We start from the raw sequence: 15,640 nt of genomic DNA on the forward strand, positions 1-15,640 counted from the left end.
GCATACATCGTACTGTTCTCTGTGGGCTGTAACTTTAAACAAAAAACAACTTAAATTTCCTTTGTGTATTTTGATTGAGTTTGTTACATTTATTAAGCACTGTAAAATTATGTATACATGGTCACAATTATTCTGAGTCACAAACTTGAACCAACATTTTGAGGAACCGAAAGCATGTTTCTGAAATAGAGTCAAGAATAATCATCAAATGCGAGTGAACGCATTTGATGATTAATCCCAAGTTGATAAATGTTCCCAAGGTAGATTATCAACTAAATACATATTTTTAGAACATTTTGTACTTGGTTATAAATATCTACTGGAAGTAATACAATGAATATTGTTTACTTAGTCAAAAGTTTATCACGGAGAGAAAATAGATCTGGGTTTTGCTATCAAGCAGATACTAGAAATTCAACAAGGATTCTAAATACTTCCTTCGAAGTAGAAATGAATCTCTTACAAATTGTTGGATTGCGAAACGGATGAAGTCTTGTAAAATGTTAGCCTGTAAGAGAATTCCTAGAACTCTTCGAAATATTTTAAAAGTTTTTGACACTCTTCAGGCCATGCTTAAACTAGTTCATTAACTCATGTGTAAGACAGCACTTTTTTATATCAGGCATTTCAGAATGCTTTTGAATAAATTCTATGCATCATGTTTCGCAAAGCAGGAACATTACTGAAGACAAGCTTTCTTTATCTGTTCCATTTCCTCCTTTGCTCAATATTCTATTTCATATCATTGAAATTTTCGATCATCAGACAAAGCAACTCACTTCACCTGTAATAAATTTTTGAAAAATTTCTTTTCGCGCATTCCATTAAACTTTTAAACCCATGTCTGCCGATTCCTCCAAAATTGACTACCATGTGGCATCTGCCTTTGTTTAACCCAATGCGGTTATTTCAATGAAATTTCATTCTGCAAGTTCTGTTTTCATTTCTGATTGCCAAATAATCTTTTTAGCTTTAAAATACTTTTCCATTTTGAAACATAATAATTAAATTCATTTAGATTTTAACAAGTAATAATATCTAAATTAAAAAATTCAATTAAGATTAGAAATCAATTTAATATGAAATTCCTAAGTTAAAACAAAAAGAAAACTCTTCATTACGTAAAAATTTAAATAGATAACTTTATTTGATGCTAGAAAAATGAAAAAACAATTAGATACGCATGAGTTTTTTTGCAACTGAATGTATTAAATGGTGACTGGTGTACGTTAAATCTGTCGGGGTCACAAAATCCTCCAAGTTCCCATAACAAATCAATATCTCGGGGGGGGGGGTACAGATCGAGAACCTCCCTTGTCTTCTGGATTAGAATCAAAATTAGAAGGATACGAAGTTGAACATTTGTAGTCGCAAACATAGATTTGGATCGGCTGTTCAACGACGTTCAAAATAAAGTAAAATTAATGAAATAAGTATTTGAGTTTGAAAAATACAGAATTTAGGGATATTTTTAAGGGAAATCTCAAATTACGATGTCTTTGCTAACCCCTAAAGTAGATTAGAAAACTGAAATATTTTATACATCAACTTTTTAAGAGAAAGCTGATACTTTTTGATTNTCATGTGTAAGACAGCACTTTTTTATATCAGGCATTTCAGAATGCTTTTGAATAAATTCTATGCATCATGTTTCGCACAGCAGGAACATTACTGAAGACAAGCTTTCTTGATCTGTTCCATTTCCTCCTTTGCTCAATATTCTATTTCATATCATTGAAATTTTCGATAATCAGACAAAGCAACTCACTTCACCTGTAATAAATTTTAAAAAAAATTTCTTTTCGCGCATTCCATTAAACTTTTAAACCCATGTCTGCCGATTCCTCCAAAATTGACTACCATGTGGCATCTGCCTTTGTTTCACCCAATGCGGTTATTTCAATGAAATTTCATTCTGCAAGTTCTGTTTTCATTTCTGATTGCCAAATAATCTTTTTAGCTTTAAAATACTTTTCCATTTCGAAACATAATTGAATTCATTTAGATTTTAACAAGTAATAATGTCTAAATTAAAAAATCCAATTAAGATTAGAAATCAATTTAAAATGAAATTCCTAAGTTAAAACAAAAAGAAAACTCTTCATTGCGTAAAAATTTAAACAGATAACTTTATTTGATGTTAGAATAATGAAAAAACAATTAGATACGCATGAGTTTTTTTGTAAATGAATGTATTAAATGGTGACTGGTGTAAGTTAAATCTGTCGGGGTCACAAAATCCTTTAAGTTCAAATCAATACCTCTGGGGGTTCCTTGTCTTCTGGATTGGAATCAGANTTGTCTTCTGGATTAGAATCAAAATTAGAAGGATACGAAGTTGAACATTTGTAGTCGGCTGTTCATCGACGTGCAAAATAAAGTAAAATTAATGAAATAAGTATTTGAGTTTGAAAAATACTGATTTTAGTGATATTTTTAAGGGAAATTTGAAATTGCAATGTCTTTGCTAACCCCTAAAGTAGATTAGAAAGCTGAAATATTTGATATATCAACTTTTTAAGAGAAAGCGAATACTTTTAGATTTGTGACAATGTGCTTTATCTCTGGGGGTGTATTATGCATGATTAGTATGACATGGACTATCTTCCATCACCTGAAATGACAGTTTTGCAATCCCATAGAGACAGACTGGCCAAAAGGTGTTGATCTCCATCCTAGTATAATTAAGTGAAAATATGTTCTAATAATGTATAGGAATCTAGTGGATATTCTAAGATGAAAATGATATGCATTAGACTGTTTTACATTTTTTAACAAACATGCATATCAACTAATATATTACGTCAAATGAAACCTTAAAGTTATACTGAAAATTTTAAACAATTATGTTTCTTTACTGCTAAAAATTGTACTTTTTAAACTTTACTTTACTAAACTTTACTACTGCTAAACTGTACTTTTTATTTTTTCTGTAAATGATTCAAATAGGAGAAACAAACTCTTTGATTGGTATTATCCTGGTCTTGAGTTTTTTATCGGTAGCCCTACATTCTTTTCAATTTTTTCAAAACAATCGAACTGGATTCATTGCTTTAAAAATTCATAACTTTCTAGCGTTTTGACTGACCATTAGTATAGTCACTCAAGAGTCAATAAATTTCAACCAACATAAAATAAAACAAAAATATTTTTATTAAACAAAAACAACATGCGTATACAGTATAAAATATTACTTGTGGCTAAAAAGAAAAAGTGAATTATTCTGGTTGAAAAAAATCATAAGCCTGTCAACATTTTATAAATACATTTAACCCCTTAACAATCGGTTAATTTTCAAGAAAACGATCATAAAAGTGTCTATTTTTTTGGCTTTTGTATTTGTATTACGTATTTAATCAGTGCTGCAACTAGTTTAAAATAAACTAAATGTCTACAATAACCTTAAAAATATCCTGTTACTGCCATCAGGTGTGTAAAATGAGAAATAAAATGTTTTCCGGGCAAGAGAAATAAATCAGTTTTATTCTTATTGGCGCATTACTACTGAACACTCCAGTCCGTCAATATCACGGGAGCGAGAAATAGCGGGCGAAATCTCACCCCGTCATTTTCAAGGGAGCGAAAAGGAAGGGGTTAATATTTCTTTTTCGTATTACTTTCAGTTTCTTTAATTAATGCTCTTAATTAATTCTTTAATTAATGCTGTGAATGAGGTCTTGTTGTGACAAGCGGTAACCAAAATGAAAGCTTAGATGGTTCTTTGTTTGCAGCAAGCTTAAATAAATAAAAATACNCAGAATAGACCTCACAATCACAGAGTATGTGTCGTGATGTCTCTTCTTCTAGATGACATCCCCGACAAAGAGAATTTGATTCTATTCCCATAATGTTTAGGTGTCTTCTGAGGATACAGTGGCCAGTAAGAAGACCAATGATCTTCCTTATACTGTTTCTGTTAAGCTTTAAGAGCTCCTTTTGACGTACACTAGGACAGTCTCGATTCAGCTCCTTAGCTTGTCTTTGACCGTCAGCAGCGCGCCACTGCTCATGGGCGATCTTGCCGTAGAGCTTGAATATGGTTGCCCTAAATGAGGAGGGAGATAGGCATGCTGTGTGGAGGACAGTGGCCTTTCTATGAGCACAGTGTCTCTGAAGTGTTTGTCAATTAGCTTTTCGATCACTTTCAACAGACGGGAAGTGAGGCTGATTGGTCTGAATGATTTAACCTCAAAGTAATTCTCCTTACCTGGTTTTGGTATGAAAATCACCCTGGTATTCCTCCAAGAGAGAGGTATATACCCAAATGCTATACAGGATCGAAAAATCCTACATAGAATAGGGGCCAGTGTATTCACCCCCTGGATAAGCATCATTGGTTTGATGTCGTCCATTCCTGGTGACTTGAAGGGCTTAAAAGACTTTATGGCCCATACAACCTACTCATTGGAGACCACTATTTTGGCGGCCTCCCAGTCATTCCTACTACAAGTAGTTGTGGTAATAATATGTAGGTTTTCATTCTCTACAGGATGAGATCCAGGGAAGTGTGCTGCAAGTAATTCTCCAAGAGCCTCTTCCCCTGAGTCACTGTATCTTCCGTTTGTAAGACGGATGGCATTTAAACTGCAGTTAAAGTCTTTAGTAAGAATTTTTTCAATCTTTGCGGTGGCAGAAGTAGTGTTAATGCCATCGCAGAAAGTCTGCCATGAGCGACGTTTAGATGCTCTGATTACCTTGTTATAAGCAGTTAGAGCGTTTCTATAGGACTGCCATTCTCCAGATTTCTTTGCTCTGTTAAATAACTTCCTACATTTTTTACGTAATTTACTAAGCTCAGAAGACCACCAAGGAACTCGCCTTGGGGAGTTAGTAGACGTAACCTGACAAGAAATATGATACGAATCGAGTATGATCTGTTGCACTTGGTCAACAGTCCACTTCACATCATTAACATTATTGTACTTACCAGAGAAGCTCCCGATCTTCCTCTCCAGAGCTGCTCTAAAGGAACCCCAATCAGCTGTTCTGGGGTTCCTCCTTACGACCTTTAGTCCTGAGAGGCCTTTAATAGAAAAAGTAATTAGTTGGTGATCTGAAGCAGTAACTGCCCCAGATACCTTCCAATCATAAACGTAATCTACTGAACTAGAGTTACATAAAGTAAGGTCAGTGACTTCCCTTCTGTTACAAGTAACAAAGGTAGGTTCATTGCCTTTATTAAGGACAGATAAATTAAAAAGTAAGATATGTTCCATAAGTACATGGTTACAATTACTGCTACCCCACACTGTGTGGTGAGCATTTGCATCACAGCCGAAGATGAATCTACAGCTTGAACTACAGTGGGCAATTAGGGCCCTAGTAATGTCAGCTAATGGATCCTTCTCCTCATAAGGGAGATAGGCTGAGGCTATGACAAAATCAGAGATTGTCTTATTGTCATAGAATTTTAGCTTTACAGCAACTAAATCCCTGTTAAGAAAGTTAACAAGATTAAGGGCATTTAGATTAGACCTAGCCACTATGCAGGTCACAACGGGTATCATAAAAGATATTAAAACCTTTAACATTGAGACCCATTATTCTACCCTTGTGGGTCCAAGTCTCTTGTAAAAGAGCAATATCTAGTTCTCCATCATTCAACCTTTTGGCCATAAGGCTTGAGGCAGCAATGCTATGATGGAGATTAATTTGACCAACCTTGATTGTGGCCATTGGTTAACAGTATGAGTGAAACCAGAATGGCTATCTATCCTGGTTATCTTTAGAAGAAAAATCTTCCTTTAACAGCTCCATTGCTTCATCAATACCAAGCATGGAAGCTGGTGAGTCAGGTTGTAATGTTACATCTGACCCTAAGTCCAACCCAAGCTCTGAAAAATCAAGAACTCCAATTGAACTTACCTTTGAATCAGGGGAATTAGCCGGCCAAGGTTCATTCTCCTGTTCCATGTCCTCTTGAACATCAGGTTCTACAGGGAGGCCCGATGTTGTTGGAGCCTCCACTGCTTTTTTCCTGTTAGGATCGTGGATAATCTTAAAGACAACACGATCCACTCCAGTTAGTGCGCAAAAATTTGCCCTTGCAATTGCCTCAGCGTCATCAGGCTCCACCTCAAAGATCCATCTAGAGGTACCCGGTCCCGCAGCACTTTGCAGAACCCTCCACCTCATAGACTTCAACCCTGGGTTTAGTCTCTGAAGACGCCATAAAAAGGTGCTCTGGTCAGAGAATTGCTCCTTTCTTTTGAAAACAACCGTAACGGGCTTGGGTAGCTCGTTTGCACCTATAACCTTGAGCATGAGGTTACCCAAGGCTTTATTGTTGAAGTGGCCTTTAATCCACCCTTCAGTAAATTCATTACATTGTAAAACCAGCGCTCCTCTTTGGAGGTGGTTGCTGTAAATCTCAGGCAGTCTTTCGCAACTAGGAATGGCGTCAGTCCGCTCTAAGATTTCTTTCAAGATGTTATTCGAGTCTTCTAAAGAAAGTTTGTCCGGAGGAAAGTCCTCCAGGACTATAGCAATCTTGGTAGACTCGGTTGCACAGGCAAAAGAGACAACAGATTGGAGGCCCCCAGTTGGATCTCCCTCTCCAGCTCGGCTATCTCCACTAGGGGGAACCGCTCCGCTAGATTGGGCTTTCCTCCGAGTAATAACATCCTCCCTGGGCTTCTTTCCTTTTTGGGTTAGCGCATTGGGAGATGGAGTTACACCATAAGACCTCTTAGCTCCTCCATAAGCCGCCATGGCCCTCATTTTCCTTAACTTCTTCTTCCGGCTCTTGGACAGTCCAATGGTACCAGACACACTGTCCACCGAGTGCCTCTGGGGACTCCTACAGAGGAAGGGCCTGCACCTTTGGACTCCTCGCCAGCTTCCGAAGTAGACTGCAAAGCAGCGGTATTAGCACTGGGCTCACCTGAGGGCTTACCATATGCTACTGGAGACTGTATAAGACTTTTCGAACAGGAACCTCTGCCTAACTCCTGAAAGCATCCCTTGTTGACCGGCGCTAAGGATGATGCCGTATCAAAGGCTTTTCGATTACTCATCGTGTGTGTTTGACTGCCATTTAGTTACCCAGTGAGGGGTATCCAGGGGTTACCACGTGGAGGCGGCAGGCATTACCCCCAACACAAAAGCTTAGATGGTTCCTTGTTTGCAGCAAGCTTAAATAAATAAAAATACAGATTAAGCAGAGCGTTGATCCAAAATTATGAGTATACAGATTTCACGAGTGGTTGACAGTGCTTTACCTAGACTTTTATTTTATATTGGGTTCGATGCATTCTGTATATTAAAATATGACAGACAAAGAATGTAACTTAATAATGGCATATTTTTAACTAATATAATAAATGTTGCATATATACTCTAAAGTTAAACACCACTTTTAAAATATATCTTGGGATATACTTAACAAACTGTGAATCTAAAAGAACTTTTTAAAAACTTAAATCTCAAAAAAAATTTGTGGACAGGTTAAAAGAAAGGCAGAATAATTCGCTCTTTTTATCGATAGAAGAAAGAATGATAAAATATATTTCTTTTGATGTTTATGTTTTTTTTATTGATGTGAAACACCTTTAATAATTCAAAACATTACAATACGATACACATGGACATGGACAGAAAAAACAGTAGATGTAAATTGAATGAGCCAGTTTTGGACATTTAGGTCTATGTCAATGACTACAAATAACAATAAAATAAACATCAACATATTAAAAGAAAACACAAATGAGTTAAGAATAATTTTCAAAACTACAATTTACATATAGAAGGGTGGTGAGCAGGAATGCCAGGTTTGAAGCAAGTTAAATCAGTCACAAAACCTGAAAAATGTAACTATGAAAAAACATATACGTTTATAAAAATATAGGATTCATAGAATTATTATGATAAATTTGTGTATAATTATGATAACATTATGTAGTAAAAGAGTTATTTAAAATTATTTGAACAATTTGCAGTTGATTTTCATCAGGGTGTAAATTAAAACATTTTGACGCTAAATACTTTGTGAAAAGTTTTCATTTAATGCTTGGAAATAAAATAAATTTTCGGCTAGATCTTTCCATGCTAGTTGTACCTCTTTTGTTACAAGCGTTTGATTTTGTAATAAGATGTAGACATTGTAAATAAAAAATTTTAAAAAAACATTTCGGATAAATAATATTTTGAGTAACTGATTGTGGTTTGGGTTAATTTGTCCATTCTTCAGAAATATGAATTAGGTAAATTTTTCTCGAATATTACGTAAATTTTTGCGTACTGCTTTTTTGCTAATAAACCAGAATAAATATAATAAATTACCTAAGCATGATATAAAGTTGGAAGACATTTATTTAATCTGGATGGTTAATGTTGGTGAAAATGAAGATTTAAAAAATAAGAAAAAGTGAAGAAAAAATTCTGGATTTAAAAATAATGAATTCATGACATAAGTTACACATCAAGAACTTAATTAATGTTCTTAAGCATTATTAACAGCAAAATTATTCACAAAAATTTTTACTGAAAGGCAAAATTAGAATAAATATTATGAAGTAAAATTGTTTAGCTAAGAATTTAAAAAAATATGTATTAAACGAACGTAACGTTACCACATAACATTTGTAAGAGTTTTGATTTCTATGTAGTTCAATAATGGTACAATGGCATTGTTATTTATTTGTATAGAGATTAAAAAAAGTTAAAATAATGCATTATGTTATGGTATATAGTTTTAATTTGTGCAGACATCAGTTTTATGCCTAGCAACAATTAATAATTTAAATGAAGTTAGAATTCTGATAGTAGGTAATTATGTAGGGCATTATTAATGCTAATTACTCTATTCAAAGTTATGCATATGATTCGTGATTTTTAAATGACGCAAATTAACTCATCAACTGAGAAAAGTTTGCCATAAAAGATGCGAATTTTTCGTTTGGCGGCAAAATGTAAAGAATTTGAAGCCTTCTTATGCTAATCGTAAATTTAAAGCAAAGAGTGAACAATACTAGAGTTCAGCGATAGCAAGAAATAAGGATAGGAAAGTTAGAAGATCAAAGAAGAAGTTCGTATATTTGTGAGAAAAGGGATGATAGTTTTTTAGAACAGATAAAGGTAGAACGTGTTAAGAAATATTTAAATGATGGTTAAAAAAGGCAAACAACGAGAATAATGGTTTTATGCATACACATTATGAGAAATGCCGTATTAAGATCTTCAAAATATTCAATTTTTTTTCCTTTTCATTTTAATAAAGTTTTGAATTTACTTCAAGTCAAATAGATTTTCCTGTACCATCAAAAATAACCTGTTTTTCTGAACAGTCTTAACGGCAAGTTCTGACACTTGATAAGAAATATCGCGTTAAAATTTAAAATAAATTTAATTAACCGTACTAGAAATAAATGGCCCATGAAAGAGATCACAGGCAAGACATAATGTTTGTCTACTATCGATGGAGACACAGGCATCAAAACAGTTCTGTTCTCTGAGCATGAAAAGTACAAAAAAGTCATAGAACTAAGAACAATTCAAATAGATTTTGGAATAGACAAGATTCGAAGTTCCTTTGGAATAGAACTACAGTACTTTCATTCGTGGGAGTAGTGTGTTTTTTCTTCAAATTTTGCACAAAATATATGAATATTAAGACATATTTTCTTATAATAAATTACAATGCTATTTAATTTTTAAAACTTCTTATTTAGGATATATGACGAGTGTTCTTCCTTAATCTTAACCTAAATTCACGTTTATCAGAAAATTACTAAGCAAAAATAATAACTACTACATGGATAACTAAACAAAAAACAGATGAGTTTTTTGTCAGATTATACAGAAAGTTGATGTTGATGAACATATAAAATACTTCATTCGATTTGCATTCATCACACAAAATCCCCTTCAGCTGGAAATAGATTTTACAGTATATGCCAAAGTGAAGTATTCCAAAATAAATTAAATATAGATATGAAATAGCAATTGTTAGAGGCAGTATTAAATGTTCCTGTTATAAAACCAATTAGCGTGTGCAGTAGGGAAGCTAGGCAATTCATTGAAAATTCTATGGTAATTTTGTGAAACTTAATTAATTACCTTTGATGAAAAAATAAAATAAAAGTTAACAATTTGAATAATTTCCCAGTGAGATAAAAATTGCTTGATTTAAGTTATTCAGAAAAAACAATACGCATAAAAAGAGCTGATAGGATTCAAATATGAGTGAAGCAAACGGTACAACAGGAATTTATAAATCACAAATTCCAAACAACTGTAAAATGCAGCCGATGGTGATTGTTAATAATCACGATGAAATAAGATGTTAGGAAAAAATACAACTGTAACTTTTGGAAAAGTTTTGTTTCATATTTCATTGAAACATTAAATGGATAATAAATTTTACTATATACATTTATTAAATTAATAAAAAAAATCATTTTATTTTGAAGTGTTTTAATACATTTTTTAAACTTTTAATAGCTAGAAAGGAGTTAAAAAACGTTTGTAGTTGTTTCATTATGAATTATCACATGCCAGTTAAAAAAGAAAATATTGACTCCATTAAGTCATGGAAAGTACATAAAACTTCTATTTTTTTTTTAAAAGATTAAAGCTGCATTAATACAATTTAATGTTAAAAATGCCCCACACGTAACCATGGAATGATACAATGTTTGAAGTCGATGTAATTGATGAAATGGCCTGTATTGGCCCGTATTTTTTTAATTGGGATTTTTTTTAGCTTATTTACTTTACTTTGTGCAATTGAACACTAAAATCGTATTGTTATTCTGAAAAACATAGGTTATTTCTCCTTAATTTAAATCATGGTTTTATGTCCATTAAGTTCTTGGCGCTATATAGCCTAATTTAACTTTTACTTAAAAAAAACTAGCGCTAATATTAAATGAAGAAATAGTTCACAATAGAGACATTAAAGAAACTGCACTACATATTACGGATTTTTTTTTAACTGCATTCTAAAATTCTATCACACACACTTCAAAGACGACGGGTTTGAAGAAGATTCTGCCAATTCCACGACAGTTGAAAACTTTGTACTACTTAAAGAAGTCGTCCACTACTCTGAAAAATAAGAATATAATGTCAAGTGAATTTTATCGAACAATACTACCCATTAAGAGTTAGTATTTCTGAAAGCTAAAAAAAAATTTAAATTTTACATTTAAAATAAATGTGTTTTACATTTTTCGATTTCATGTACTTTGAAAGAGTTTAGATTACAAATATTTTGCAAATAAATTATACGATTTGTGAAATATTCCTAAAAATATGGAGATATCCTAAAGAAAAGATAATGGAATTCTTTAACAGATAAATATGTTGATAGTCAAATAATACGTTTAAAAAAATGTTTCCTAATAAATAGAGAACGTCATTTGAAGAAAATTTTACTACTTTAAAAGAATTAAACATTAAAGTAAAGAGTGGAAGTAAAATAAAAATTAAAATAAATTCTGGATTAAAATAGTGACAAACTATATATGAATTGCATTTATAAACCTGTTATAATTGATTTATTAAATTTACATGCATTAAATTGTATGGAAAAGAAAATATTTATAAAAAAAAATATTTGATTCTTTTTGGAAATTCCATAACACTGATTTTAAAAATCAAAAACCAGAAAAATGTATAAATAATAATTTTAATAAAACAGAAATAGATCTTTATTTTCTTTTTCATTCCAGATTATGAAATCAATCAATATATAAGAAATGTATAGCACATCGAAAATATAATATAACTAAACAAGTTAATAAAATATTTCAAGACTTATTTAGAAAATAAAGACTATTGGAAAGATTGGTAGAAAAGTAGACATTTTCAATGCGCAACTCATTATTATGTAAACTCTTTTACCCAAAATTAATGGTTACAGAAAAAACTTTCGAGTTTGCTAGAAATAAGAAATAATATAAAATTTAAAAAAAATCAAATATCACTCAATGTACGATTGATATTAATATGATTTGAATGACTAAAAAGTGTTAAGCATCTAAAAGTAGTAAATGATGAAACAATTTCGAATTATTTAAATAATAGATTGTGATAATTTATGCTCAGCTAATTTTATAGCAGCCCTTTCAAAACGAAATCCTGATTTGTCATGTGATTAATTAAATTATTAAAAAGCTCTTTAAAACATATCAATCAAGGACTGTATTAAATCACAAAAAATATTGGCAGAAAAATTACATGAATTATGCGATATACAGTTATTATATATTATGTGATATATACTGTGTAGAGAAACTTCGAATGAAAAAATATATAGTACTTAAAAATCTACCTGTATTTTAACGTATTGAAAAATCTAAATAATTTTGATGTTATAACTATTATCAAAGGATTTTAAGTTAAAAAAAAATTGCGAATATTGCAAAATATTATATATTCTGATTCAAAAAGTTGCATTTCAGCGCTACATAACCGATCTCCTAATCCTCACTCCATTTTCAATAAAATTTTAGACACTTATGATAATTTGCTACAGGATGGACATAAAGTAACTTTTTGCTGGATCCCAGGTCATACAAATATAACAGGAAACGAAGTTGCTGACTCAATAGCAAAATCAACAAACAATCTATCGAAAAATCCGCTGACTTATTTTGACGTAAAAAAACAATTCAAAATATTCTCGAATCACAATGGCAAAAATGTTGTGAGAATGAAACTAATAACAAACTACACGCTATTAAAACTTACATACAGCCTTATAAACAGTTAAACATCAGTCGAAGGCTTGAAAGGCTTTTAANAAACAATCTATCGAACAATCCGCTGACTTATTTTGACGTAAAAAAATCAATTCAAAATATTCTAGAATCACAATGGCAAAACTGTTGGAAGAATGAAACTCATAAACACCTTTTTCTAAACGAACCAGAACCAGAATGCACAAATTGTAAAGAACCTTTAACTGTTATACATTTTTTGATAGAATGCAGTAAATTTAAAAACCAGAGACTGCGTCATTTTGGTACCTTCCATCCGTCATTGTCTTCACTAATTGGAGATGATCCTCACTCTTACATTTTCTCATACCTTAAGGATATTGGCATTTATACATCTATCTAGTTTTTAAACCAAAACAGAATTGTGAACCAAGCTGTAGAATATCTACCTAGTGGGAGGCGCAATATAGCCAAAACTGGCTCTTGCGCCAAAAACCCAAACAACCAAACCAAATCCATTTCGTAGATATGATTGTATTAAAAAACAAAAAAAAGACCATGNATTTTTTTTAAATTTCAAAACTAATAAAAAAAATAGTAACTAATGAAGTAAATCATAATTGTAATTGAAAGGAAAACAAATTTAGTATTAAAAATATGAATGGTTATTTCGTCTAGACAGTAACAATAATGCTGTTTATATAGGCTACATAGTCTTCATTTATTAAAGTAAGGTCACTTAGTGCAAGAGTCATATAAGGCTATATCACACATTTTAAAAGTAATGACAACGAGTAAAACACGAATTAAATCATTGAGTATTTAATTATTGCCTTTATTCATAAGATAAAATTGAGAATACCATCTCCAATTAAAAAATTTTAATTTCTTGTTAAGTGTGTGTTTACTGTTTATCAAGGAAACAATTTGATTTCTCGGGAAGTGATTGGTAATTACAAAAGATTTGTAGATTCAATTCAATTCAACATTGAGAAATATTTAACAAAGGGTATTTCTGTCAGAAAGGATATGAAACGGTAAAAAATAGTGCATTTTACTTTCCTTTGTTACATTTTTTTTTTTCGTTCTGCGAGTATATTTATGGCTATTAACAATTTAAAATATATAACAATTGATATTGAAAATATTTTTCAAAAATATCAATGAAGTATAGATTAGTAGCTCGGTTAGATTATTTATCTAAACTATATACCATATACCAACATGTTTTGATTAGTTTCGAATGCAACTGGTTTATGGTGTTTTACTGTTATTACATTTTATCTGATTTTATTCACTTTTGAATGGTCTGCTTCGTCTTGTTTAGTTCTATAAGCTCCACGTGATTTTAGTAAGAGAAATTAAGCATTTATAAAGAGAAAGATAAATAGATGGATTGATATTCTTTATATCTTACTGGGATATATTTCGATGACTATTTATGGTCATCCTATCAAAACTCAATGAAAATTGTCACGGATAAATAAAATGTGTAGTATTATATTCTAGAAAATTATATCTTCCTGTATTACCATACAAGGAAGAAAAATTAATAGTTAGTTTATGTGAATCTTGATCTAAAACAATTGATAGTAATCATTTTAGCAGTACAATGGGAAAGAAAAAATGTATATGATATGAAATAAGAAATTTCAATATCATTGTGATATTAAAATAAATTTCATAGAAACACAGAGAATTGAGGAAGCTATCGAAAAGAAGCTTAAAATGTTGGAATGTTTCATAAGTAGGGCATTCTGAAAAGAAAACAAATTAAATATTAAAATTAGTTGTGTTAGGTTGCTAAAAATAAAATTAGAAATGAATTATAAGCTCAAAGAACAAAGACTTTAAAACTAGCAAATAATACGTATTAAATGCTAAAGAATAAAAGAAAACTGCTCAAGATGAATTGGACAAAAAATTTAATGAATTACAAAAAATTCCAGGCTTAAGGTTTATGCTAGTTTAATTTCTTTATAGTATGGGGTGACTTTAGACAGAAAAAAAAAATTTAAAATAAAAATGTTATAGAATTGGAAGATTTTTAGAAAATAATACTTGATGGGGAAGGAAAAGATTTAAAATCATTTCTATAATCGATGTTTGGATAGAACTGTTTCATAACTATGAAGATGATTGCACTAAAGACAATTTTTATGCATAGCAATCTTTACAATCAGTTACGCTAAAAGAAGATTGTACGAAATACTCAATAATGCATTATGATACAATTGACATAGTATACATAGATGACAGAAGCAATACAGTTAAAACAGGTCAGGGGAATTAAAAGATAAATACAGAACATCTTGGATATTAGAACCATTAAAAGATTATGCATGTATTATCCAGGCAGTTGCCAGAAACCATGATTCAGATACTCAGACTATTTCAGATATTAGAGATAATTTGATTTTTCTCGAGAATGCCAACAAAATTATTATGTTCCAATGGATCCCTTCGCATGTAGGAATCAATAGCAATGAAAAGGCAGACCAACTAGCCAAGAAAAGGACACTCGAACCACGATGTAATAAACCGATTCCACCAGACTCCCTTAAAAAACAATTTTCCGAGAAACTTAAGACCAACCTAAAGCTCAACCAAGCAGTAAAATCCACTGGAAAACCCTGGGATAACCCCCAAAACAGTTGGAAAAAAATCTTGTCACAGTCCTCGTAAGAAGGCTGTGGCAAGCTTCAGACTCTCAACAGGCCATGACTGCTTGGCGGAGCACCTCAACAGAATAGGTATCCTTCCATCTAGTGAGTGCCAAATCTGCAATTCGGGAACCATGAACTCAGACCACTTGCTTGTAAGCCCTTTACTGGACTAACAATCCCAAGAGCGGAGTGATCTGTGTAAACTTTACTGTGATGCCATGTTAAATATAAAAATACAATAAAACAATAAGTAAATTTGAACTGTTGTAAGTGTTTTAAGCAACCACAGCAGATGATTTGGCCAGGGAAGGT

The 15,640-nt window shown here is 31.8% G+C and overlaps 1 protein-coding gene across 1 annotated transcript; it reads right to left on the minus strand.

Moving 5' to 3' along the window:
- Positions 1 to 4,397: 4,397 nt before the first annotated feature.
- Positions 4,398 to 5,531, minus strand: LOC139426284 (uncharacterized). The gene has a single exon (XM_071184485.1). It carries the CDS (start codon positions 5,529 to 5,531, stop codon positions 4,398 to 4,400), a length of 1,134 nt encoding a protein of 377 aa, XP_071040586.1.
- Between the last annotated feature and the right edge of the window lie 10,109 nt (positions 5,532 to 15,640).

The sequence above is a fragment of the Parasteatoda tepidariorum genome, chromosome 8 (genome assembly GCF_043381705.1).
Source record: "Parasteatoda tepidariorum isolate YZ-2023 chromosome 8, CAS_Ptep_4.0, whole genome shotgun sequence".
NCBI lineage: Eukaryota > Metazoa > Arthropoda > Arachnida > Araneae > Theridiidae > Parasteatoda > Parasteatoda tepidariorum.